Source organism: Cygnus olor, chromosome 2 (genome assembly GCF_009769625.2).
Source record: "Cygnus olor isolate bCygOlo1 chromosome 2, bCygOlo1.pri.v2, whole genome shotgun sequence".
NCBI classification, from domain to species: Eukaryota; Metazoa; Chordata; class Aves; order Anseriformes; family Anatidae; genus Cygnus; species Cygnus olor.
This window is the reverse complement of record NC_049170.1, coordinates 130778558-130805666: the sequence shown is the minus strand read 5'-3', so window position 1 is coordinate 130805666 and position 27109 is coordinate 130778558. Positions and strand designations below refer to the sequence as shown.

At 42.9% G+C, this 27109-nt stretch overlaps 1 protein-coding gene across 2 annotated transcripts in view; it reads left to right on the top strand.

Moving 5' to 3' along the window:
* ZNF704 (zinc finger protein 704) overlaps positions 1–27109 on the top strand; it is an 87662-nt gene that overhangs the window by 52160 nt on the left and 8393 nt on the right. For both annotated transcript variants that reach the window (XM_040546150.1, XM_040546149.1), the window contains exons 3-7: positions 10109–10212; positions 14468–14700; positions 18201–18301; positions 20456–20717; positions 26877–26981. In XM_040546150.1, coding sequence (XP_040402084.1) covers positions 10109–10212; positions 14468–14700; positions 18201–18301; positions 20456–20717; positions 26877–26981 — 805 coding nt within the window. The remainder of the gene's footprint in view (positions 1–10108; positions 10213–14467; positions 14701–18200; positions 18302–20455; positions 20718–26876; positions 26982–27109) is intronic.

Genomic DNA, 27109 nt, shown 5'->3' with positions numbered 1-27109 from the left:
GCTGCTTTCATTTTATACCGTTCCAGCAAGCATGATCGTTCCCAATTGCAGCATTGCCAGATTTGTGTGAAACGTCACGTTCACTTTGACACATGTCCATGGTATGTTTTGAAAGTACAACTCTAGGTCTAGTTTTGTGGGTTTTGACTTCTGTTACTTGGGATGCAGGACAGTTAACAAATATCATTTGTAGAGGAGGGGAGAGGTGTGGGGGAGGACAGATCTGGGGAAACACAGATGAAAGAAGACAAATTTTTTAGCCCGGTAATCAGACTGTGGTAACAGAAGCAGAATCACACACAATCTCAGAATGGTTGAGGTTGGGAGGGACCTCTGGAGGTCATCTGGTCCCACCTCCCTGCTCATGCAGGGACACCTACAGCCACTTGCCCAGAGCGGTGTCCAGCTTTTGAAGATCTCCAAGGATGGAGACTCCACAGGTCCACCTGTGCCAGGGCTCTGTCACCCACACAGCACAAAACTGCTTCCTGGTGTTCAGAAGGAACCTCCTGTGCCTCTTGTCCTGGGGCTGGGTACCATGGAAAAGAGCTTGGCTCTGTCCTCTTTGCACCCTGCCTTCGGGTATTGATACACATTGGTGAGATCCCCCCAAGCCTCCTCTTCTCCAGGCGCAACAGTCCTGGGTTCTAGCCAAGCTTTAATGAGTCAAAAGTAAGCCAGCTCCAACGGAGTTGGAAAGACTGTTGTAAACCAAGAAGAGCAAGAATTCAGGAGGGTGTCCCCCATCTCCTTGAATGTCTGTCAGATTGTAGTTCTGTACTGTCTGCTTTCATATACACAATTTCTAAAATATCTTCAGTTAGTGCAGCAAAGGAGGAGTGTTTAAGCTGTGGGATGAGAAGACTGATCTCTTCTCAGCTGTAGTGAGAAGACGGCCATCTGTGAGTTTGCACTCAGTTCCTGTGGAAGAAAGAAAGTTGCTAGGGAGATCTTTGAAAGGGTCTAACAGTTGTTTCAAAGGCAAGAGGAAAGATTGGTGTTAAGGTTAAATATGTCATCTTTGTAAGAGAGGGTTCAGAAGAGAGATGTCTTTGCGTTGTGTTTGTTTCTTGAGAGACCAAAGACCAGCTGCCCTTGTTGCGACACTTTGTATTACCTAGGTCTGGAGATCTTATGATTTTAACACTTTGTCAGTTCATAATGTCAAGTTGGAATTGCAATTTTAACCAGACAACAGAAACCTCTCACCTGTAATTGTGAGATTAAAGAAAAAAAAAATGCCTGAAAAATCCCAAAGACTTAATGGTAAACTACATGTGACCTGAAATGAGGTTGTGCAGAGGGAAGGGATTACGCACTATAGAATACATGCAGTATGATTTTACTTAGTGCAGAATGTATTTTTAATTTGGGGTGGGATTTTTTTATCTATTTCAGTCTGTAATCCAGCACACTTTCCTAAAACAGAAGGACCCAATTCTTCTTTAGCTCTCGCACACATCACTAATCAGAGAGAAAATCAGCTTATCTCTCTCCTGAATCATCGTGGCACAGAATCAGTGAAGTCAGTTGAAATGTGTCCTGATCTCTGGCTTGATAAACATAGAAAGAGCTTGGTGTGAAGGAAAACTGAAGCTACTGTGTATGTCCACATCAAAACAGTATGTACACATACTGGGTATGTTCACCTCAAAAAGGAAATTTATAGGCGGGGACGTCATAGCAAATAAAACAGTCCTAGGATAAAGTTGTGCTTACAGCTTCTGTTCTCCCTTGCTGGTGGTGTGAAAACAACATAACGATCAGAAAAGCAACCAAACCAAATGTGATAAAAGGTAATATTTGTCTCCTTAATAACATAACTAGATTGCAGTGCTCCTTGCCCCGGAACATGAATGAAATGCAGGCAGGAGGGCAGCTTACAGAGGAGAAGATACCATGGAAATGAAGAGTAGAGCCATAGCTGGCTGCAAATGTATTGGAAGATCTAGAGCATTTTCTTGGTGCTTTCTGAATCTGGTCACAGAGCGTAAGGAAATCCGTAATTCCTGGGTTGGTGTGTTTATCATGGGAAGGTCCCTCTCGCATCTTCCTTTGAAACAGGCAGTGCTGGCCACAGAGCACTGGACCAAGTGGTCCCACGTGGAAGTGTGAGAGCGGATGCGTGCCTGATATTTGCAGCATATACCCCGCTGGCCTACCGGAAAAGTGTCCAGAAGTGCTGTTGTCTCAGTAATGATCTGTCCCGGGGAAAAAATAGAGAAAACAAAGAAAGAAAAATGCTGTAAATCTGCGCAGTAATCAGGTTGGATGTAAAGATAAGCGTCAGTTGTGTTTGTTGGCTGCAGTGTACTGCAGGCTGCCTGCAGACACAGGGTGTCCTGTCCCCTCCCTGGGCTATCGGTTGGCATCAGCGGTTTCCCTAGCACATCACACTGACCTGGCACTTCTTTTTTTTTTTTTTTTTTCTTTTTTCTAGCAGTCCAGCCACTCTGCTCTGCCCATTGAGCACATTGCTGCTCAGAAGTGCAAAATGTCCTGTCCTGTAAGCAGTACCCTGTAGAAGCAACCCCACTGATGAAAGTGGATATGCCTATGAACAAGCCAGAACAGCAACATTAAGCAAAGGCAGAAAAGGGATAAACATGAATAGAATGGATAATATTTGGAATAATTGCTCTGTTGCTTCAGGGCACTGTTGAGACTCAGTTTGTGGAGACTGATTTATTTATTACATCAGCAAGCGGCCTTTTAAAGTAGAGGAGATGGAACAGAAAATCTTCCCAGACAATCTTCAAGGATTGTGGGTGACTGTGAGGGGTAACAGTTCTCTGCAGGATGCTATTATTCCTTTCTGAATGTAATTTTTGCTTACCACTCATCATGTATCAAGTGATTACCATTTATTTGATTGCTGTGTTGAAGCGGACTATTCCTATTCTCTGTCATATTCCTACATCGACTTCTGTTGTTGCCCTTGGGGCTCTTTGCCAAGATGGGTTTCCCTGATAAATCAGGGCTGTTTGCAAAGTAAAAAATTACTAATTCGATCGAATTTTTCAATATATAGAATAAAATGTTGATGTCAACTACAGTTTATCCCCCAATGTTGAATTTGTCTTAACTATTCCCGTTCATGCAAAGCATTTAAAACTAGACCTTCTCACTGGCCAGTAATGACAGCAGTTTCTTACCTTGCACCCCAGCGCACTGATGCCCGTGTGATGTAAATCAGAGAAGGAAACCTAGAGTTCAGTTCTGCTCCCATCTGAACACATTTCAAACTTCAGCTGACGTTAAGGAGAAGTCAGAGGAGGCGTTGATAGGAAGGACTTGTTTTAAAGAGGTATTTTCCATGTGTTTGGCAGACTTAGCCTTAAGCAGACCTTTCTGGTGACCGCTTGACTGTAAAGCAGCCTTCCTGGTTCTGGTCAGGCGATACCGGTGCTCCCTGAAGACATCTGGAGTAGCGACAGTCCAAAGAGCAAGTCGAGAGTATGTGCTGCACCTACATCGGCCACCCTTCGAACCAACCACTCGTGTTTGCCTGGTTGTCTGAACCTGCAACACGGTCACTAAAACAAATAGGTTATTTTCTGTTATGTTCTAACGCTTTTAATGGTAACCAGCAAAATATCTGGTTGTAAAGTCCTCTTTTTGCAGTGCTGGGGGAAAGTGTTTGCATTATCTGACGTGAGGAAGCATGGAAGACTGGTGAAACACTCTGTCATTACCAGTCCCTTCCCCTTCAGTTCTTCTGTTAAACAGATTTTCTCCTCCAGGATGCCGAGAACCACCCTGTGAGCAGTGCCTCCCATTTGGTACAACTGATCTGCAGAGACACTTTATTGTTTTTAAACCATCACAGTCCAGATAGAAAGTCAGTATCTGCGCTCCTGATGACTCTCTATATAAAGTCTCCGCAGCCCCGAGCAGACCAGACAGGCTTCCAAAGATGCTTTGAATAATTGAATCTCCAAGTCTGTCAGCTTGGCCTGAGGGAGCTGGAGAGCTTAGAGGTGGCCTTTGATGCCTTTTTCTTTTTTCCTTAAGAAGTTCAAGTATATATTTTTCAGAAGTTCCTGTATTTGTATCATAAAGACTTTGATCATAATTAATTTCTAGTAGCTGTCAGTGTCCTAAAAAATTGCTGGTACGTAACCAGAACAGCAGAGACACAGAAAGGGCAATTATTGTATACATGAATACAGTCCACAAATATCACAAGGACCGTGTGGAAAAGGTTAATTGCATGTTTGGCCAATATGAGCAAAGGCATAAAACCCGAGCTTCTAATTACTGCATTATATTATTGTGTTTGTGCTTCAGATATCAAACACCAGTTCTCTTTTCAGATGTATAAATAGTAATGATCCCTTATGTTTTCAGCTCTGTCATTATAGTACTGTACTGAATTAATATAATCTTTGAAAATATTTTCCTTTGAGTTTTGCTTCATTGTGAGAAGGTACAGCTTTTCCCAAAGAGTGCTCAGGACCTCTGACTGTTCCCCTGCATCATCTTTTTATACAAGTTCTGCTTTTCTCTTTGTTTGGAAAGCAGGTTAATTTTTAATCTTCATAATCAACAACCGACCACAACAGCAACGAGCAGGATCAGTTCACTTATTTCTCTGTACTGTCAGTATTTTGAGTTGTTAAATGGTAACTGAGTATTATTGTGAACATAAGCTATTGTATGGACTAATCGTGTCTTGTAGCACATTATTGTAGGTCTTTGCTCGATATAGAAGAGTGGTTGTGGTTATTGAGGTATCTGAGTCACAGCCACGTGCATGGCTTTTTTTGCTGGTTCCTCATTAACGTCCTGTCTTTGCCATTAATGATGAATTGAAGAAATCTAAAGCCTTTTATTTCACCTGTAGAACATAATTGAGGATTTTCTCTCCTTTCAGAAGGACTTCTGCTATTACTAGTGCACTGATTACAGTTTTCATTATATGATTAATCACCTTTTTGCTGTACAGAAAAAAAGCCTGTAACAACGTGTTTATCAATCAGTATTGCTGTAGTGCTCACCTTGATGTGATGTGCTTATAATCAGGTGGTGAAAGTAAGATTTTGTTTGGTTTTTTTTTTACTGTGTCCTGTTAGTGAGGATAGTGGTAAGAAACAGGTAAGTGCAAGTCTCTGCCAAAACAAAGCAAAATGTAAGCCTTTCGATAAATCTGAATGTTTTGGCCATACGGGTGTTGCTTAGAAAGTAGAATAAGGAAAGACAAGCTCAGCAGAGCTGGATCTGTGACCACCAGCTTCTGCAGCCAGCTTTCACCTAAAGCAATTGGAAATACCCTGCCCTTCTGCACGGGCTCGTGTCCCTGTGCTGGAGCTTCTGCTCGCCGGGCTCTGGTCCTGCCGTTAACTGCTCTTTCCCTGCCCAAACAGCGAGCCTCGTTGATTTGAGCATCGTTGCACATGAGGTGGAGGTAGCGGGTCTGGGAATTAGCCAAGGGTTTGGAGTTGTGGGCAGGGAAAGTAAATTTCTGTCTGTTTTGATTTTCTTTTTTCTTTTCTCTGTGGTGAAATAGGAGAGCTTTTTCCGTTTTAAATAAGGTCGGTTTTATCAAAAACACCTGCTAACGTTACCAATTTTTCTGCTGTGCAGAAAAAATCTGCTTGGGTAAAGCTTGGCCTAAGATGCAGTCTGTCCAAGAGGAAGAGTTGCAGGCTTTTGATCTAAGCCAGACAAATAGTAAAGGTTGCTTAAAGAAAATCAAGGGTAGGCCAGAGAGACTTTAACACTAAAATTCACCATATTTTTTAAATTTTTTTTTTGAGAGAGGATTAAGAGAAAAAAAGGAGAGGGGAGCTCCAGCTGCAGATGATATTGTGGTGAGTGGAGAGAAGAACCAAGGGGTACAGGTGTGGCCGGAGCAGAGCAGACACCTGTGAAGGTGGGCTGAGGAGATCAGGGGGACTTCCAGGGGGCAGCAAGTTGTGAGAAGCTGCACCAGGAGCTCAGCTTGGGAATTCAGTCCCACGAGGAGTCACGGGCTGTGGGAATGAGGCAGCAGGAGCTCGGAGGTTGTATCTTCTTTCTACCTGGCTGATAGCAGCCATCGTGGGCTTTTTGAGAGGACAGGTCAGAGCATCCCAGATCACGTAATGTAAAAGCAAAGGAGCGTGTTGCTCTGGTGGGTCAGCTCAATGTTAAAACCCAAATGAAGGCTTGCAAGGGACTGCAGACGTGGTCGGGGTGATGCTGCAGAAGGTACTGCCGGAAGAAAAGTCCCATCTGGGGCTGGTCCAGGCCCACAGTCAGAGGCAGTCTGCAGAGACTCGGACGAGGACTTTCTGCCTAAGTGAGTGGTTTGGGACACTTGCCTAGCCTTGGACTTGCCTTCCGCCCTCTTGTGCTCATCTTTTGGGTCTTAAGTTCAGAGAGCTCTGAGAAAGATGTAACAGTTTCTTAACATAATCATATGGTTTTCAAAAAAAGTGGTACGTTCATCAGTGAAACAAACGAAAGGGGTGAATGAGTGAGGGTAATGTCTACATTTAATTTGAGCTTGCTGTTAAAGAAAAGGGCTATTTTAAATACCAGGCTGGCCAGGTATGGAGTATTACAGGGATCAACTGAAACTGTTCTTCCTGCTGTGGAACTGGGAAACCCTTAAGCCAAGAGACACAGGACAGTGGTAAAAGGTCTGTCACCGAGGTCCTCTAATATCCATGAGTTATATCTGGGCTAGTTTATTAAAATCCAGCTGTTGGCTTGTATTTGGACTTACAAAATGCTCTGGGGATTCTGGGCATCGCTACAAATATGAAGACTTGGAAATAAAGGATCCCAAACTGTTTGGTCTCGAATGCAGGCTGGGCTGATGCGAACTTACATGTCCAGAAACTGGGAGAGTGTGTTTGAGAACTGGATTGTGGGAGTAGAGGAAAGAAGAAATCTTTGTAGCTGGTGTAGTAGATGATTTTACAGCTGATCTAGATTTCATTGTGCCTAATAACTGTATAAGCAGTGCCAGGGTTTATAACTTCGGTCTGCAGAAATTCACATTAGCAATGGTGGAATAAATGGCTTGTGAACAATCGGTTGGTAATGGACAAGCTATCCTCCCCTCTGAGTACAAATACCGTCGAACAGCTGCATGCAGGTTCAGCTTTCCAGCACGAAAAGCTGGAGAAGACTGGGGCTTTGCCTTGCATGTGATTCTGACTGAATGCAGATGGCTTAAGCGGTTCCTGTCTTCAGTTTTATGCTTTGCCTCTCTCTCAAAGGCTGCTGTTCCTACAGCGGTGCTGGCTGAATGATGCATGAAATATGTGTGTTTACGTTTAGGAGCCAAACTGCAAAAATGTGTTTGGGAGCAGATTCACATAAGGCAGCGCTTGGAGCTGCTAAAATTCTTGTGGCTGGGAAGTACGAGTGCAGCATTCCTGGGTGGCTGGATGCGTCCGAGGAGCAGCAAGGATTCGAAATGGGCAGAGGAAAAAAAAAAAAAAAAGAAGTTTTATTTCCTTGGGCTTTCCATGCTGAAAAACTGTTAAATTGCTCAGGTGAGGAAAAAAACATGGACACAGGTGCCTGTGTTGACAATTCGGTGCATTATTGACCCAAGACCAGAGCAAAGGGTGGATTTTCAGCACAACGGTCTGAGTCCTTGTAGAGGAGAAAAAGGCATCGACACAGAAGAGCCTGAAGAAGTTAAATTTATAGAGCACTTGGAGGAACTTTGTGTCTGGGATTAGCTCTGGGTCTTTAGACCCTGAGATCTTGACACCAACTTGGCAAATGCTTGCAACAACCGCTATTGCGGGATTTTGTAACTCTGCAGAGGCCTGGGTAGGATCGTGTTAATCCTGTTGCCACACACGCAGAGCAGCCTTGTTGGAAAGCTGATGGCAAACACCAGGGATTGGCTTTCCCAGCATATCAGGAACCTGTTATTGTTCCTTCCTCATAAATTGCCGAAGTGCAAATATTACTGGTTCGTCTGCAGCAGGATAAATGAGTAGGGGCAGTCGGTGGGACGCTGTGTAGGTGGACTACGGGGCAGCTAAATGCTTCTCAGAGAGAGGATTTCCATAATGGAGTATTAGGGAATTGGAAAACCAACTGGCAGGACTGGTCTCCAGAAAATGTAGTTCCTCCCTGTCATCCCTGCGGAGAAGGCTTCTGCGTCCAGAGGGATTTGGCGTTCCAGGTGACACACTCCTCTGCAGATGAGAACTGATGGGTGATGGATTCAGGTATTAGCGGATCATAGCGGGTATCCAAGACCTTTTCCAGTGTCTGATGGTGACCATATGGCTGCTGTGCTCTTTGCAAAAGCCTTGGCTAATGGAAGGAGGATTTCTATGGCTATAACTGGAACAGAGCAGGAATGATCATCAGTGTCCCGGTTCCAGATACTGATGTCTTGCAAAAGACAGTAATGAAAGCTAAGCTGTTAGCACGGGAAAGTGTTCGTTGACATCCACGTGGGTCCTTGCATCAGCCAAAAAGCAGCTATGCACTGGTCCGTGGAGCAGTTTGAGGCTCACTAAAATATCGAGAGGCTTTGACTGTAGCATAGTTTCCAGTAACTGTGTCTTTCACCTGTTTTGGGAGAGCTGCATGCAGGTCAGTGGATAAACTTGGCATCTGAAATGTGTCAGCTTGTGAGTTTTACGTGTCGGGAGCGATTCCAGAGCTCTTGGTTACTCATCTGTGTGTCCCGCAGTCCCAAAAGGATGGAAAGCAAAAGTCTGGTAAACCTGGTGGGTTTCGTGGTTTTCTTCTGATACATTGACTCTTCAGAAATTTTGCATTGTACTGCTGAACCCCTCTGGAAGAGTGGTATTTTGGGGAAAAAAGAATTATATATGTTTTTACAGCCTAAAGAAATTCTGCAGGTTTTTTAGGTTTTGTTTTGTTGTTGTTTTTTTTTTTTTTTTCAAAAAAAACATTACTCCTTGAGTGATGAATCACTGAAGCCTGGTTTCCTGAGGCATCCCTTGTCTCCAGGTCATCTCCTCCCTCCCCTGGAAAGATCCCTGTCTTCCTCTCCCTTATTGTCCCTTCCCCATCCCCTGAGGAAACACCTGCGTGCCCTGGGGCTGTGGATGCTGTGGCTGGATGGGTGCTGCCGGCGTGTACAGAGCTCTCTCTGCCTTTCCTTTGAGGCAGTGCACAAACATAATCCCTCTCTTCTGCCTCTTGCCCGATTTATTTATTTGTATTTTTCCCACAGAACACGTTGATCTTATCTGTACGAACCAAAGCAGTGGCGTATGGCTGGTTCCCAGCCACCCGGTGCTGTCCCGCTGGCTTGGGTGCTTGGTGCTGAGCCTTCACCGGGCTGACTCAGCCCATTTCACCAGCAGAAAACTCCTTTTTTTTTGTTTTTTTCTTCCTGTACCAGCTTTCTACCAATTTAATAAGTTGAATTAATTGAGCTGCTGCCGGTGGCTGTGGGTCGGGTGGGAGAGCACCCTTTTCAGCATCACCTCTTCTGCAGACTCACCCTTACCTTGGGGCTGGTGGTGGCTGAACAGATGATTAAAACTAAAGGACAGTATAGATGAAAGGAACGTAATTTGTATGTATGTGGATTTTAAATAATTGGTTAATAATCTGATCAGGAAAAATTGAGGGTTAGAGTAAAGGAGAGTTAAGGGCATTAAGATGAAGCAACAAAGAAGTAATGTCATCCCTTTGTTCTAGTTCCCAGTTCTTCCTCACCCTATAGAGAGCAATGTGGGTTATTAATGTTACTGGTCATATTACCTGCTTTTGCATCTCTGTCCTCATCCAAGAAAAAACCTTAATCACCCACTTTGGTTTTAGCATATGACTAGCTGAAGTTCTGAGAAAAGGGAATGGAGTCGGAAAAATGGAGTGTCGCAGTACTCCTGGCAACTTTCTGTCAAGATGTGTTCTCTTTTTCCACTCCTTTTCCTATTCACCCCCAGCTGTTGTGCTTGAAGTAGCCACTTGGTATGCTCAGGTTGACAGAAGACAGAAGCTTGGAGAACTTTGTTTGCTTTGGTCACTGTGCTTTGCCATCTTAGGGTTTGGTCTGTTATACTAAACATATATATATGTGTGTGTGTGTGTGTATATATGTGTGTATGTATATATATATATACACACCTGCTGATATGTTTCCTGCCTCCTATTCACTGTTTTTCAGAAAATCTTCAGAAGAACTGGACATGGATAAAGTAACAGCAGCCATGGTACTAACCAGTTTATCCACCAGCCCTTTGGTTCGCAGCCCTCCTGTCCGACCCAATGGTAAGCTGCAGAGAAATGCCTGTCAGGGGCTTCCAGGAGGGGTTGTGCTGAAAAGCCCCAAACCCGGGAATTGAGTACACGGGCTATGGGGGGGGGGATGCAGTGTGGTTATCTGTGTGGGAGGAAGAGAGAAGAACGTGTCGTGTTTGCCAGCGGTGGTGCTGGGAGCTCGTTTCATGGAGTCACAGAGGAGAAGGTGCGAGGGGCTGTCAGCTGGCTGTGGCCCTTGTGTGCTGGGACAGCACCGAGCCTGGGTCCTGGGTGCAGTCCTGGCAGAAATGAGGAAAAAACTGCTTCCCTTCCCCTGGAGCCGCTCCGTGGGCAGGAAGAAGAGGGGGAATTAGCACCGCAGAACACCTTTTGCTCTCGCTGACGCGCTGCCTTTCCAAACAGCCTGGTTGCGTTTGCACACACGCCGTAAATAATCTGGCGGTTGTTCTTGCCCACACACCACCGAAATCAGATCAGATTTTACTCAACTCTTCGATGAGGCAAAGCATTTGTGGATCCCGGTCCTCTGCAGAGAGGCTGTGTGTTGGCGGCCTGCGGTGACACAGGTCTGCCTCTGTGGCGCAGGAGTAGGCCCTCGGCTCCTGCCCTGTTCCTCTGTGCCCTGAGCAGCTCTGGTGGTCTGCCATCAAAGGCTACAAGGCTACTCAACTACAAATTATACATGGTATAGCAGAAGGCACACAGATAAAAATAAATGTGAGCGATAATAATGAAATCGCTAATGAATCATAATTAATGTGTGCAAGCTTGACTGGAGTTACAAGAGGTTTTTAAAACTGTTACGTGTTAAGGAATAATCTCAAATTAGGACACTCTTGTGAGGATGTACCACCATTGTTTGTGTGACACTTGCTTTTCTTACTCACTTGTAGCTGTTAAATAGACACTAAATGCCCTCCTACTGTAAATAAGTGGAGTGCTGAGAGGAATACTTGTGGACTGCAAATTAATAGGGAAGTAGTCTCTGCGAGTCTTACTGTTATCAGGGATGACCCTCTGAACGATGTCATACCTAAAGAAAATCTGTCCTATGAGGAATGTCGTGGCTTTAAAGATTTTTATGACTAGTGTGTTATTTATTTATTTATTTATTTATTTCCAGAAAATTTAAGTGTTGCCCCTCTGGCTGAGTAGCTGGAAGTTGGGCCATGAACTTCCATGGCTGCTGCCTGTGTGCTTTGCACACACCTTCTGGATATTTTAAAGCTAGCAATGCCTGTAGATTAGCACAGCTCTGACAAGCCCTGAGAAGTTTCTGGTGGTGGTGTCCCTGTGACTGTCCTGCCGCAGGGCTGGAGGCTGCCCACCATCAGGAGGGAAGGAAGACCCAGTGGACAACTGCTCTGCAGTCACTCCAGCTCAGTGAGACCACAGGTGAAGGTGGATGTTTGCCGATGTCCCAGGCAGGCATTCGGAGCGTCTGAGGCACCTACGTGTCCCTCTTAGCATCCCCTGTCACTGGGGGTTGCTTGCTTGTGGGGCAAGGCAGTTCTGTCACCTCCACCAGCTTCAGCAGGTGACAATTATAAGGACTCGCAGTGCACCTTAGCTAGCATCTGTTGGCTGGGAAGATCTCCCAAACAAGCCTTTTTAAATTGCTAAGAGGTAAACAGTAGCTATTAGCTGTGTTTGATACTTCTTTTTGCAGTCTGAGTGCTCTTTGATATTCCTTCACATAGATTGTTTGCATCTTTCCCGAAATCTGGGAAGACAAGCTTGAAAAAGCAGTTCACATGTTTTCGGTAGTCACAGATGAGATTTTGAAGCTGTTGTTGGGCATGTTCTCCCTGAATATCTTAGTTTTGCCTGAGTGGAGGCTTATTAAAGACTTCAATAAAAGTGCAAAGATCTGATAATTTAAAACTCAATCAGTATTGCAAGGCTAGGCTCTGATCTTAGCAATAAAAATTTAGTAATGATGAATCCTCCCCCCGCTCCCCCTCTCCAAAAAAAAAAAAAAAAGGCAGTAAATAGTAGTGCAATTAAAGGAGCATTTCTTTTAAAACATGGAATTCTGCCTAGAAGTAGAAAATAATATTGTCATTAATATGAAAGTCCGATCTTTGCTGGAATTGCTGGGGGTGCTCACCCACGTAAATTGGATCAGAGTTTGGCCCCTGTTTCCCTGCAGCTGAGTAGTATTTGGTCTGGTTCTCTTTCACGCAACTCCAGCAATGTGAAAAGAGCCCCATAGTAATAGTAAGTTGCATTTATTTTTATTTTAAACTCCTTTTAAAATTTTTTAAACTTTAAAATTTTTTAAACATTGATAGATTTGTTAGTATTAATGAGAACCAGTGTTTGTTTTTTTTTTCCTGTTGTCAGCCTCGTTCAGTCTTTTCTTTCATATGTTACTTTAAAAATGTTCTTGATCTAAATCTCTTTCTCAGTAAGGTGAGGAGGAGCTGTAAAACCCGAGAATACGAAGTACCACTGTAAATGTGTCAGAAAACAGTAGTTGAAAGAGTGCTGTTTCCTTTGTTTATTTGAACAAATGCAATTTTTAAACTATGCAAAGTTCACAAGTTGATACCAGATGTACTTCTTGGCTTTGGCAGGAAACTCAAGTACAAATACTTAAAAGAAACAAAAACCACCTCAGTTACAGTCGCATGAAAATTCAGAAGGCTGTAACCATGAACCAAAACATTACATTTTCATACGTTAATTTAGTAGCTACAGGAATTATGTGTCCTTTTCCAAACAGGATTATTTTGTTTTGCAGAGGGAAGTGGGGTTTACAGCCAGTGGCCCTGATCTGTAAGTGCAGGGACTTGGCTACTGCCTGTGCAGGCAGGTATTTTTATACGTGTGCTTACATGACGAAGCACTGAATTAGGTTTTGCGAGCAGCTGATGTTAATAAGTAAGGGCTTTGTCCAAAACCAACTGAACTAGGGGTAAAAAAAAAAATTAAAAAACGATTCGTTTAATTGATTTTGAGGTTAAGCTTCTGGTTGCAGGTGGCAGACATTATGTTCTTGCTGATGTCATTAGTTAAATTTGTCTGTAAGAAATTGGGAAGGAATGAAGGAGTGACTTCTGCAAAACTCTTAAATGCAGGCACTGACTTGAAAAGACTGCTGCCTCATACTTAAGATCTTATCTGTTAAAGAAACGTTATTTATTTTATTTCCTTGCCAACTCCAAAGTCAGGTATCGCACAATGCTCAGACACCTACAGTGCCATTGAGAAAAACTTGCGATGCCCGACTTCTGGCGAGACCTCACCAAACCATCCCCGCACGGGTGCCCAAACCCGGTTCAAGCTGCAGCTTCGGGCAGAGCCCCCCTGGTATTCGGCATTACACTGCTGGGCGTGCTCGGCCCATGCATTGGCTGGGGACCTGAACCTTCCCCTCCTGCCAAAAGCCTTTTGGGGGCAGAGAAGAGTGACGTGCCAGTGTCTAGCTCCTGAGGACCTCAGTACGTGAAATACATCTCAAACCATGCCCCAGACAACTCCCACCCACCACAGCGTGGCCAAACCTATGGATTTGGTTGTTAGGCTTGCTGCCTAACACCGGGGTAGCTGCTGCAGTGAGGAAGGGGCTCCTCCAGCGAGCAGGCGGGACGGGGTCCAGGGATGCCACGTCTGAAACCAGGTGCCTAGCCGCACACCTTTATGAAGGAAAAGGGATATCCTCCTAACGATGCATCCAGTTACACCAGGATGCAAATTAGGCAGAGGTGTGTGAGCTGGCAGACTATGAGAAGGTAGTTAGAGTGTAATTACGGTTTTCTTTGGTGTTTTAGTGCTTGGATGATGATGGATGTTTTTGCAGATGCAGCTCGTGTCCTGGGGCACAGAACCTATATCCTCTTCCCAGGGGTCTCCTCTTGGTGGTGCAGTGGCTTGGGGCTTGCTCTTACACCCCGCTGCAGTCGTGTGTTGGTGTTTAAAGCTGAGAATGTATTTGAACGTTTTTCCTTAATTGTGCATGCAGTATCTGAGTGCTTATCTCTGTTTATGCTCCAGAACAGTTTATTTTTCTAGACCCAGAATTTCTTTGTAGAAAAATACCTTTTTTTTTTCTTAACTACAAAATCAAGCGTGGAATATGGCTATTAACAAATGTAATGTGCATGCTCTGGGATAGATGTGGTTGTTTTCTCTGTGTCCAAGACTTTTGCTTTCCTGTACTGAACACCCAGTTAATTACCAACATGGTACCTAAGCATTAGATAAAAGTGCTTCTTTGCCCTAAACACGTGATACTGATGATCGCTGTTGTTCTTGACAGAATCCCTAAATGGATCTTGGAAAGAAGGAGGATTTGTGCCTTCTAGTACCAGCAGCAGTGGATACTGGAGCTGGAATGCTCCCAGTGACCAGTCCAACCCATCCACCCCATCTCCACCTCTGTCAGCTGACAGCTTCAAAGCTTTTCGAACGCCTTCCCAGCCAGATGATGGTATTGATGAAGCTGAAACAAGCAACCTTCTCTTTGACGAACCCATTCCTAGGAAAAGAAAGGTTAGCTTCCTGTTGAATTCCATACCCGTAGGCAAATTGGGCGTCGGTAAACCTACTCTGCCGTGAGGAAGGAGTGGGTCACCCAGGCAGCTCTGTGTGCATATCCCTCCTTGGCATCCAGTGAATGTAGGTGCTGAGCCTAGTCCCTGTGTCTGTGGTCTCCTCACCTACTGCACACGCTGCCATCAGCGCCACATATTTGCTGGCAGATGGTGAGGTTCTGCAGAGCCTCCTGCTCGGAAAACAACAACGTGGTTTCCAGAAGGTGTCGGCTCTGGCCATTCAAGGGATTTCTGTCCCACTCTGGCAAATTCTTTGCATGCAGGATGCAACAGGCAGCCTTTACGTGTCATCACAAAGACTGGATATGGCCTTGATATTTCATGTTCCCTGAAAGTGCTGTTTGTCTGACAGTGCGTCAGTTGACTTAATACTGCGAAGCTTTTTCTGCACAAACCTATGGGGTGAAAACAGGAGAGGGAGATCAAACCCAATGGCTTTTGATCCAGTATTAGCAGTGGCCGAATTTATCCTTGGTAGGAGTGCAAAAGCAAACTAAATAAGGCACAGGGTAAAAAAGAAAAAAAAAAGTCCATAAATAAAACCAAAAAAGCACCGCTATGCTATCAAGCAGGCTCCTCTCAAAGAAAAAGAAAACAAAGAGATGGCACTAGTCCAACTTCTCTTCCCTTCCAACACAACAGGACAGGTTTTACATAGCAAGATGAAAAAGAGCTTTTTGTAAGAAAGAGAAAAACAATTTATTCTCCCCTAGTGACTTTGTTTCTGGCTCAGTCTGAGACAGTTAATTGCTTCACCACCAGCAGGAAGAAGTTTTAATGATCGTATAAACGTGTTCAGATTTATCTTCTTGCTCCAGAAGTTGCTTATTTGCTGACCCACACTGTTCTGCTCGTGTTTGTGGGAGAAGGGTGTAAAATGCCTTTTTTTTTCTTAAAAGGAAAATATATATATTTTGGAGGACACGTTTCTTATAATAAATTAGAAGTTAGACCTGGTTGTTAAACTAACGGCAGAGATGATTTTGGGCTGTGTGGCAGCAGGAATGCAGAAGTGTGCTGGTTTGCCTTTTACTTTTCAGTTAAAGTTACGCTTATTATCATCACTCCTATTGTTCAGCTGTGATTAGACAGATGGTTTTACAGCTGCCATCGTTATTGTTATGTAAGTTGTCTTTGAATATTTCTATTTATGTACACACCACAGATATATTACACTATCTGTTCCCGTTCTCATGAATTTTGCTCTGTATGGCCAATGTTTAGTTTAGGTGAATAATAACAATACCTGCTAAACTATGTTACAGATGAACAGCATTTCCTGTGGTTCTTTGATTCTGGCCCCAGCATGGCACTTTGCCTGAGTACATCTTCACACATTTAGAAGCTGAAATAAAAATGTTCAGGTTAATTCTCCTTCTGATTTTGAAGCCCTAAAGAAATAGACATGGAAACAGTGATTGGTAACCTTACTTTGACTCATTAAAACTTCTTCCATTACGTGTTAGCAACCACTTCCACTAAGAAGGTTGCTTAAAAGTTTCCATTAAGGTAGTCGTTCCCCACCAAATCTTCTAATGTTCCATTATTTTCTAAAATAAAACATTAAAGCCTACTAGGCAGTTTGGTCAGAAATGGAAGCGTGGTTTATGTTCCATATTTCTACTGTGTGAGATTTCATTTGGTTAATGTTAAAATTTTATTTTTTTTTCAAGTTCCTAGCATTGACAAAAAAAAAAGCTAAAAACGCCCTAGAGAGAGATTGTTTTTGCCATGTAACCAGAGACTGATGTTAAATCACTCTGTCTTCAAAAAGGTACATACGGTGTTCGTGACACCACATCAGAATTCCTAAGATGTAAATGGAAAACGTGATCTTCATCTTGCCACTGTGGCTGGTGGTGTTTTGTTGTTTTTTTAAGCTGATGACAGTATTCAGTATTTTATTATGAAAGTAAGAAATGTTTCTGTTAGAATTGCTAGATTATGTTTAATTTTAGGAAGAAACAGTTCTGTATTTGTTTGAATGGTAGTTGTATCGTCAGATTAAAAATATATATATATATATATATATATATATATATATATATGCAAGGAATTTATGTGCAACTTATTCCAAGGTAGAAGGTTTTTGTACAAATGGTATGATAGGTACCTCAGGTTTTGAAGTACCTAGCATCCATACTTTAAAACAGGAGTTGTTACACTGCCAGGTAGCTATGAGAACATGCTACTACAATCAGCTCATGTTTCAAACAGCCCATCAGCTCAGATTTTTTAAAAACTGTGTTCTAATTGTTATCTTTATAGCAAATGCTGAAACTTACATCTACTCGCATGCAATTCCAAAGGGTCCAAACTGAAGAAAGCACTAAGTTGATTTCTCTTCAAGATACAAAGGAAGCATGTTATTAACTCTAAAGATATGCTTGGTCTGTTGTTTTTTTTTTTTAATTGAACTTTACATGAGCATATTCATTTAATCTTCCATGTAACTAAAATTATAGGTTAATAATAAAATATTTTGAAGCTCTTCCTCATGTTTTCGTTAATAATACGTTCTGTTATAATAGAGAAAATGATTTTGAGGAAGCACAAATTATTTAGTTATTAACAGTCTTTATATGAAATGTATAAAGTTGGTGTCATTTGGGGGTTATATTGGCTTTTAAAATGTCTGTAAATTTTTGTAACTCCTGTGCTGTTTGTTACCACATACTGTGTTTTAAACTGATGATTTGTTTTCTCCAGTCTTCAAAATAGTGAAGACGGGGGTGGTTACAGTCTTGTCTGCCGTGCTTTAAATCAATGACAACTCAGTCTAGTGAAATTATACATGCACAAGAATCTCATTAAAATGAAATTACACACACAGTCGTTATAAACATTAAACAAAGTTAGATGGAATTCTCATTCACTTGTCCAGGCAAGGGTCATAGGAACTTTTGAGTGTAATAAAAGTAGTTTTTGCTGGCTTGTGGATGAATGTTGTCACAGCAGAAGCTGTGGCTTTCTGGCACTGTATTTTTTCTGTGTTGCCAAATTCATTAGCAGTAATATTCCTGAAAGCTTGCTTTAGGAAGAGCTTAATTTAAGAAAAAAATCCTCATCCACACAGTAGTTCTGTGAAAATAAGACTCCAAAGAATCAGAGAAAGTTTTTGTATTGTCTCCCTCCTTCTGTGGGGAGACAAACTGGAATTTGCAAATTAAAAAGTCATGCCAAAGAGCAGAGAGAGGTAAACTTCTGGCACAAGCTGTTCCAGTGGCTTTCTACCGGAATTTGTTGGGTCCAGTGGGATTGCACTGTCAACAGAGCCAATTGCAGTATTACAAATTCAGAGTTGGACACTCTAGACCTTCAGTGATTTAGCATACAGATAAAACAGTGTTTTGTAACTCTGTGTTTGTTTTGGGTTGCTTTTTTTATCTACCTTCCACGCAACTAAGAAGAATATGTTGCTTTACTCATAAATTTCAGAACTCGATGAAGGTGATGTTCAAATGCCTGTGGAAAAACTGTGGAAAGGTACTGAGCACAGCTGCAGGGATTCAGAAACACATACGGACCGTTCACCTTGGGTAAGAGACTGGTGTCTTCTGAAGACACAAGGATTTGGTATAGAAAGCAAGCAGTCACACTTTGCCAGGGAGATGAACCAGATTATCCTTGTCTTTTCTAAGATTCCCAGGTTTCTGATGAAATTGTGGAGCAGTGTGTTAAGGTGAACAGGAACGTTTTCCAACAGCAAGGCACTTTCTTTTCTGAGCTTTTGTGAACTTTGCTAGAAGGTCAGATGCAGCTGTGGATCGCTAATGTCAGTGCAACTCAACAATATTTGATAGAGAATTGTTTTCACTCCATATCTGCTCTCTCTGCACATCACACGCAGACTGAAGCCATGTGAAAGATGACAGGTTTCAAAGTCTTGCATGAATACTTTCCAGTTTTGTTTCATATCACATTGGGTGCTTGCACTGGTTCGGATTCAAACCAACTCAAAAAACCGAAAATGAAACCAAGCTGCAAACTTAATATGTGTTTATTTGGACTAGAAGCAAAAGCTCTTATATGACACAAGCTTTTTTCAGAACTTTAGTTTTCAAGTAAAATCTCCTGTGCAATTCACTGAGTGACCTAGCTGTCGAATATATAATTACAGGGGGTCCTCATGCTGCCTTGTGGTGTCTTTGAGAAAGCAATCAGGGCAATGAAAAGGGGTCTAGGTGTTGGCTTACATGTGTGTGTTCTTTGAATCTTTTTTTCTTATTCCCCTTCTTATGATCTTCACCTGTGAGATGTATGGAAACATATCTGTTGTGTAAGCCTGTTAAACAGTGCTTAAAAATTAAAGTGACCATGAGGGTGTAGTCTGGTATGGAGCTCTGGAGAGACTTGCGGGCTTGCAAAGGTGGCAGTAGTTGCTGTTGGACTGAGGTTCTGAAGAGTGAGGTTACCAGAAAAAAATCTCTTTATAAATGCCGTTATAAATTTTTCTCTTTGTCCTGTGTATTGCTGGGACATGCTTTTCATGGCCTGGGGCAGGCAAAAGTAAACAGCAGAACTTCCCTAGAATTTGGAGCTTGTAACTACTGGGGCGAGAGACGCTTTTGGTGGTTAACTTAATGAGGTCCAGCAGACAGTGCTTTTGACAGAGCCTTTCAACTGTGCTGAAACCCTGCTCTCTGTGCTTTCTGTTCACTAAGATAGCAAGAGGACCACAGATGGAGTTATATGGACAAGCAGGCTGAGAAATAAGCTAGGGGCTGCTCTTGGGGTGCATGCCTGGAAAAAGAGAAGTCCAGCATTCAGCCCCGATGTGGGCATGCACAGGAGGACCCACAGGGCTCCCAGGCTTCTCATGGGGAAGATTGGGCAAAAATATGCATGTATGAGCTGCGAGTTGCATCTGAATAGCATTTGACTTGGGAATGTGATAAAATAGTGGTGGTTTGGGACTTCGAGATAACGCGTAGCCTGTTGGGAACTGCTGCTTTTGACTGGGCTGCTTCACTCCCAGCACTTGTGCTCTAACACGCAACAGGGGGTGCCAGGGGATGCAGGGACATTTAAGCCTCTTGTATCTCCCCCTTCAGTAAGTCTGCATCTGGAGAGTAGGACCAGAAGGTCCAGCACTGGCAAGCCAGCCCTTACATGTCCTTCCTCTGCCTGTGTCTGAGGGAGCTGCGTGGTGGCACTGTTCCTGAGCAGCTTTTTCTATTACGGCAAGGAAAGTTACAGTGAACCATGGCCATAACTGTATTTGATTTAAGAAACCTATGATAAGATTACAAATTATTTGCTGTTATGTTAGTAAAATATATCTTGCCCATGCCTGTTATCTTGACATGTCCGTCTGTGGTTTCTCTGTCATTTATGAAGCTAAAGGGCTTTGCAATTCTTGTTAACTTCAATGGTTAGCAATGGGAAGCAAATACTGATATTTAAGCGGAAGCATAGAAGTTAATCATCAAGACCGAGGTCAAAGAATTAGTTAAGAATAACATAGAGGAAAAAACAAAAATTTTAATTCCTGCTTCTTCTCCCTTCAGACTAGATGATTTTCCTTTCCTCTCCCCTTCCGTGTGGTCAGAATACTGATCAAGTAGGCAGAGTTGAAACTGGGAATATTAATTTATCAACAGTACGAATATATTTGCTCATGCATGTAGGACTTAAAACTCACCTTAGGATTCCTGCTTTCATTTAATCGATTATTCTTTGTCTCGATACAGACGTGTAGTAGAGTCTGACTACAGTGATGGAGAGGAGGATTTTTACTATACAGAAATCAGGCTCAACACGGACTCAGTAGCCGATGGCTTAAGCAGTCTTTCCCCAGTCTCTCCATCTTTAGCATCTCCTCCTTCGTTTCCCACCCAAGATGCAATCCGTCCTGAAACTTCCTGTGCCAAAACTGAGACTAAATTGATGACACCTCTGAGCCGCTCAGCTCCTACCAACCTCTACCTCGTACACACGGACCACGCTTACCAGGTAACGCGAGTGAGAGGGAGTTCCACTGCTTATACTAACTTCGTTAACGTAGAAACAAATGTCTGATCACTATGTTTGGATTCTGAAAAGCCAAGCCTAGTTTCAGGGGGTTAAAAAGTTTTATGGGGCAGCCAGCAAGATTTGTCTCATTTAAATCTAATGTCCTCTTCTGAGCTAGCTGTTCATGCTCCCACCACAGGCAGTGGACTTTGGGGTACTATCTATCCAGCCACATATCCTTCAGGTTGAGAAGAGCTGCTCTCTGTGTTCCAGTGACTACTCAGTGACTGTCATCCCTTTCTCCACTGACTGTAAGGAAAGGCCAAGGTGACGTGTTCTAACATGGCCTCCTGTGTTGTAAGCGATCTCATTCAGTCAGCTGAATCCCTCCCAGAGTGTTACCCATACAAGCAGAGCTGAAACTGTGTCTGGAGGCAAGTACCCAGCAGATGCCAGGAACAATTCATTTCCTGTATTTGTACGGTGTGAGATGTCAGTTTGCATATGGGAAGTAGAGCAGGAAAAATGGAAAGGCGTATATGGTATCCTCCTACCCTTAAAGGTAATTCTTTGCAAATGGCAAAAATCCAATGAGATCCAAAGTGCTGTTCCAAAAACTTCCAATTAAGTTCAGACAGAAAGCATTAATTGTAAAAGTGCACTAAAATTTGACATTTTTTTTGTCTGGATACCATATGAGAAAAGAAGAATTAAGGCTTTGAAGTGGTGTGGTCCATGACCTGCATATGTACCAGAGAACTGAACTCTGTTAAATTTATCAGATGCAATAACTTTTGTATGCAGCACGGTGCAGATGAAGCCCTTTTGTTGTTTGTCTGGAACAGTCCCATTAAAGGGGCAGAGGGAACTACCCAGAGTCCACAGGCTTATTTTGGACTCCCAGGCACTGTGGAAAGCTTGGGTGGAAGTTTGGCACCTCAGGTAGGACCTGCATCAGGTAGTGCACCAACCTGGGCAAGCCAGCTAGGAGAAGAGCTTTCTTCTCAGGCTGATTTAAGCCCTGCCTCTCCCAGAGCGAGGCACCAAGTCCTGGCTGCTCATTGCATTTGGCATTGGCAGTCATGACACTCTTTCCTGCAGTTTGAAGACTTGCTCAATCCTCCTTTATATAGCAGAGAGAGGATATGCCAGCCCTTTCCATTTTTTTTCCAGCCTTTGAGTAAAGCACTTGATTAAGGAAATCATGGTTCAGATGTTTCAACTGCTTGAATTGGAATTGGGCTGATGTATTCTATGGTATCGACCTGCATGTATCTGAGCTTTACAGATGCCTCCTTTTCAAGTTGCTGCATTTTGAATATTTCATTTCATCAACGCAGAATGACCCTGTGCTTACTGTTAAAGGCATTCTCATGTTGAAAGTGAGAAACTGGGGTCCCTGCTCCAGGTCATGTTTAGGTTTTCCTTGCCAGGGAATCAGCTTATGTGGAACAGGTCAGTGGGATCCTGTGCTAGAGTCCTTTCCAGCCCAGCCAGAAAACAATTCTGGGAGGGAAGGTGGAGATTCAACTCTGACCAGAAAGAGGAAGAATTAAACCCTGTTTTCCTTTGTAACATTTAAGCACTCGTATGACCAATCTGTTGTGTCAAAGGGAAAAGAAGGGAAGGTGACATCAGCATCTTTAATGCCACTATCATTCATTCATTTTGCTTGCTGGAGTGAGCAATGTACAAAATTTCTAAACTTCAGTTTTGATGAAGTTTGTATTTTTTATCAGAATTAAAAAAAAAAAAAAAAAAAGGTATCCAGTGGGAACGTAGTTAGGAAGACAATCTTTCATATGAATCAGATCATGAAAGTGGAAATTACTTCATTGGGAGAAGTGAAGAGGCAAAATTCAAAGCTCAAGAAACTTATATAAGGGAGGTTGGATAATGTTCATCCCAGAATTCCTATTAATAAAAGGAAAAAAATACAGAATCCAAAGTTGGGTTGCAGGAATCCTAAACAGATCTGTTAATCTGCATTTCTAGTATGACCGGAAAATGACAAACAGAATACCTGCAGTAAGAAAGGAGTAAAAGGGTAGTGATCAGGCAAGTCCTGACTGTTTCGTCAGACCCAATCATATGGGTGAGGAAAGATCTAGAACAATAATTGAAGAAATATAGATAAATGCAGCAAATGAAGTAAACTGCAGTGGAGAAACCCCAAAGAAAGACTATGCTAGAACAATCTAAGATCCAAGAAAAAAAAGAAGGTAGCTTTTTTCCAACAAAGAAGAAGCAGTACAGTAGAACAAATCCTTCTGGATTTGAGGAGAGTTTGATCTTAAATCATATAGGCAGTGTTTGTTAGGCTAGAGATAAATTTTAGTGTAGGAGTGAAGCTGGGAAGTAAGGGAGAAAAACAGTGAGTTATTTTGAAGGGACTGTAGGATGTTATTAGTGGAGTTGTATGAAAAGGCAGTATTTGGACTTGGTCGCATTTTCATTAAATCATTTTGATACTAGACAAGTACTATAATAACAAACTCAGGAGATGTCAGCAGTACTGAGATTTGTGGATCATGCTTACATGACTGGATGATCTTAAAAATAATACATTTTTGGATGCAATTTAGTGGCAGAGTATGCAAAGTCCTGCACCTTAGGAACTAATAAGATTTTTCTGCTCTAAACTGGGGTAGTTAGAAAATCACAAGAGGAGGAAATCAAGCACAGAATGACTGTGAGTCAACAACAGTGGAGATGTGAAGGGAAAAAAAACAGTTATAAGTTGTCTCAGGTAAGAAATATAAATTTCTTATGGATATTTTTTATGCCATTGTACAAGACCCTTATATGCCTTCAGCTGAGATCCGGAGTATGGTTCTGGTCACCCGCGTTCAAGGATGATGATCTCAGCTGGAACAGGTAGAAAGAAGGTGATCAGAATGAAGAGGTCCCATCCAGCGTAGGGACTGGGAACTTTGACAAAACAAGATCTGGTAGAGGATGGGATTGCTGCCCATGAAGAGCATTAGCACAAGAGTAGCTAATTATAAATTGGCCATAAGTATATTTTGATCGGAAATCAGGTGGAAATTTCCAAGCGAAGTGAAATCACGGGTATAGAAACTCTTCAACCCATTTTAATGTTATGGTTGCTTACCTGATGGAAAAGATTGTCTAAAATGTTAGCCTGAAAAAAGGGACTGTGCTTGAAGTGCAAAGATGCACTTATGGGAACCAAAGAACAAGGTGATTGATTGTCTAAATCTCATCATTTCTGAGGTAAATATTTAGGCACTGTGAAAAAAGAATTGAGCATCACAGTATTTTAGGAAACTGCAAATTAAAGCAATTTGAAACTTTTCATACTTCACATTTCATTATGAAACCAGTGCCTGTACCTGTTAAATTTAGCTACAGAGTAGCTACAGGTGGGTACTTTCAGCATTTAGGATTCCGCTTGCAGGTCTTACTGGCATCCCTCAGGAAGCAGCCATGCTGGCACTGACGTCCCAGGGGATGCTGAGCACAGGCACTGCCTCACTTTCCAACCTGCTGCCTCCAACTCCTTCTGGCAAGAGTGCTGCCATGATTCAAAGCCAGTGTGGGTTCATGAAGGCAAAGTCATGCCTCGCTAACTTAATATGCTTTTGTGGCAAGATTACCCGATAGTAGACAAAGGGAAGGGCTTGGATCTGTTTTTGTTGTTGTTGTTGTTCTGTTTGGTTTTGATTTGGTTTTTGATTCTAACAAAATTTTGATATTGTCTCTTACAGTGTCTTTCTGGACAAAATCTCTAGTGTATAGCTGGATGTATACACAGTATTGTGGGTGAACAATTGGCTGAAGGTTTGGGCTCAAAGAGTTGTAGTAACTGGGGTTACATCAGTTACAGTAACCTGAGTTGAGTGCACACTAAGTAAGTGTGTGGATGATACTAGATTAGGAGGAGCAGTTGATTCCCTTCAGGGTAGAGATGCCTTGCAGAGAGATCTTGATAACTTTGAGTGCTATGAAATCACCAATCGTATGAAATTTAAAGAGCAAGTGTCAAATTCTGCACCTAGGATGGAGTAATCCTGGATGTACATATGGGCTGGGGGACAAGGGCTGGCGTTCAGCCCTGCAGAGGGTTTTGGTTGGTGGTAAGCTCAGTATGAGTCCGCAGTGTGCCCTTGTAGCCAAAAGGGCCAACCATACCTTGGGGTGCCTCAGGCCCAGCACCGCCAGCCGGTCCAGGGAAGGGATTGTCCTGCTCTGCTCTGCGGTCTCACCTCAGGCACTGTGTGCAGTTTGAGGTGCCACAGTATAAGAAGGACATAAAACTATTAGGGAGTGTCCAAAGGAGGGCTACAAATACGGTGAGGGGTCTAGAGGGCAAGACGTATGAGGAGCGGCTGAGGTCCCTTGGTTTGCTCAGCCCAGAGCAGAGCAGGCTGAGGGGAGGCCTCATGGCGGCCTGCAGCTCCCTCACGAGGGGAGCGGAGGGGCAGGCGCTGAGCTCTGCTCTCTGGGGACAGCGACAGGACCCGAGGGAACGGCATGGAGCTGGGACAGGGGAGGGTCAGGCTGGGTGTTAGGGAAAGGTTCTTCACCAAGAGGGTGGTCGGGCACTGGGACAGGCTCCCCAGGGCCATGGTCACAGCACCAAGCCTGATGTAGTTCAGGAAGTGTCTGGACAATGCTCTCAGACACATGGTTTGGTTTTTGGGTGGTTCTGTGTGGAGCCAGGAGTTGGACTCTGACACTCGTGGGTCCCCTCCAACTCGGGATATGCTATGATTTTATTTTCACCCACTCCTGTTTAAATAGGGCTGTGGTAAAGCACTGCAGGTACCGCCTGGAGTTGCTGTGTTTTTCCCAGTGCCTTTCGGTGGGGCTTTTATGTTACTGAGCTCAGGAGACGCGTACTGCCTCGAGAAGGTGGTGTGTCTGTATTGATTCCCTTTGAGCTGTCTGCAGCCTCGGCAGCATGCAGAGCATAGCTGCAGTAGATGGAGTCATTCAGTGGTCTTGGTTTCTTTTGCTTGGAGAGGCTCCAAGGGATTGCTTCAGCACTTGTTTGCTCTGAAGATTATCTTTAATGGGGACAATCAGACTGTAGTTTGTCATCGCTCCTTCTCAGCGTCGTGGTTCAGGGAAGCAGTGAGGTAACTCCAGCAGCCTTGAACATAAATACTGCTTAAATAAATGCTTTGTGCTCTTGTAAGGCACAAGCAACTGAAAGATAGAAGGAAAGCTCATTTTTAAGAGCAAATTCTTTATAAATTTAAACCAAGGGGCCCTTTTTTGTGATGAAAGCTTGAATCTCAAGAGTCAAAGGAAGCCTGTGTTGACGGGGGTTGCTCGCACTCCTGCGAAGCAGGGTAAGTGCAAAGTTACAAATTTCCTGACTCTGTCAAACAAACAGGGATTCAAAAATAGTGGGGAATGGAATTGCAGAGGACACAGAGCCCAGTGAGAAAAGATGAAGGAAGATATAAGATGAAAGATACTGAACAGTTGTAAGCTGTAATTACTGGGGACTACAAACCAGGGTATTACTGGGTGTTACAACCCGGATAGAAAGAAAGTAAGAGTTCCCAGGACTGTAAGAGTCCTTCAGATATTTGCTTTAGCTGTTACTGAATCCCAAGGATGATTTTCAGCTCCTTGTTTTTAATAAGAAAGGCTGTTTTAATTATGTTGATTCTTAGGAACATTCATCTGATGAACGGAAAATGGCCAACCCTTACTGTTAACCCTGTTGTCCAAAAACACTCTCCAGGCAATCTTCCGTTGTTTAAACCAGCTGCTACCAGTTTAAATACTTCCTTGTTTATCACCGTGGGAAGGTTAATCATTTCTAATACTTTTTTTTTTTTTCTGCTGGCTAGCGTTATTAAATAATTTTTTTATATGGTGCTTAATTTCATGTTTTTTTTATCAGATCTAGCTTTTAAAAGTTCTGTGTGGATTCTTGCAAGAGCTATCATCTCTCTCTAAACAAGGTTTTAAGAACAGTGGTGTATAAACATGTTCCTTCCTTACTGGCTTATCTGTGATTATCCCTCTCAGCAACAGAGTAAAATGCTTGTCACTGTCAGCACGATGAAATTTTTTTCCCCTCTTGCAGATTTACAGTTTTGAGGAGTGAAAGATCCCTTGAAATGCTTTGGAAGAGGAATGGTTCTTTTACTGGAATAATATTTTCTTTTCAAACAGGCCACTCCTCCGGTGAACATTCCAGGGTCAACAAAATTCACTCCTAATGGCAGTAGCTTTAGCATCTCTTGGCAGTCGCCTCCAGTTACCTTCACCGGCATTCCAGTAAGTGAATGACAAAAAAAAAATGTTTTTAGAACTTTTTATGTTGTTTTACAGTGTCTCATAATAATAGTAAATTTGATGTAACAGTTACAGGAAATAAATGAATTTAATATATACCCCAGTTTGCT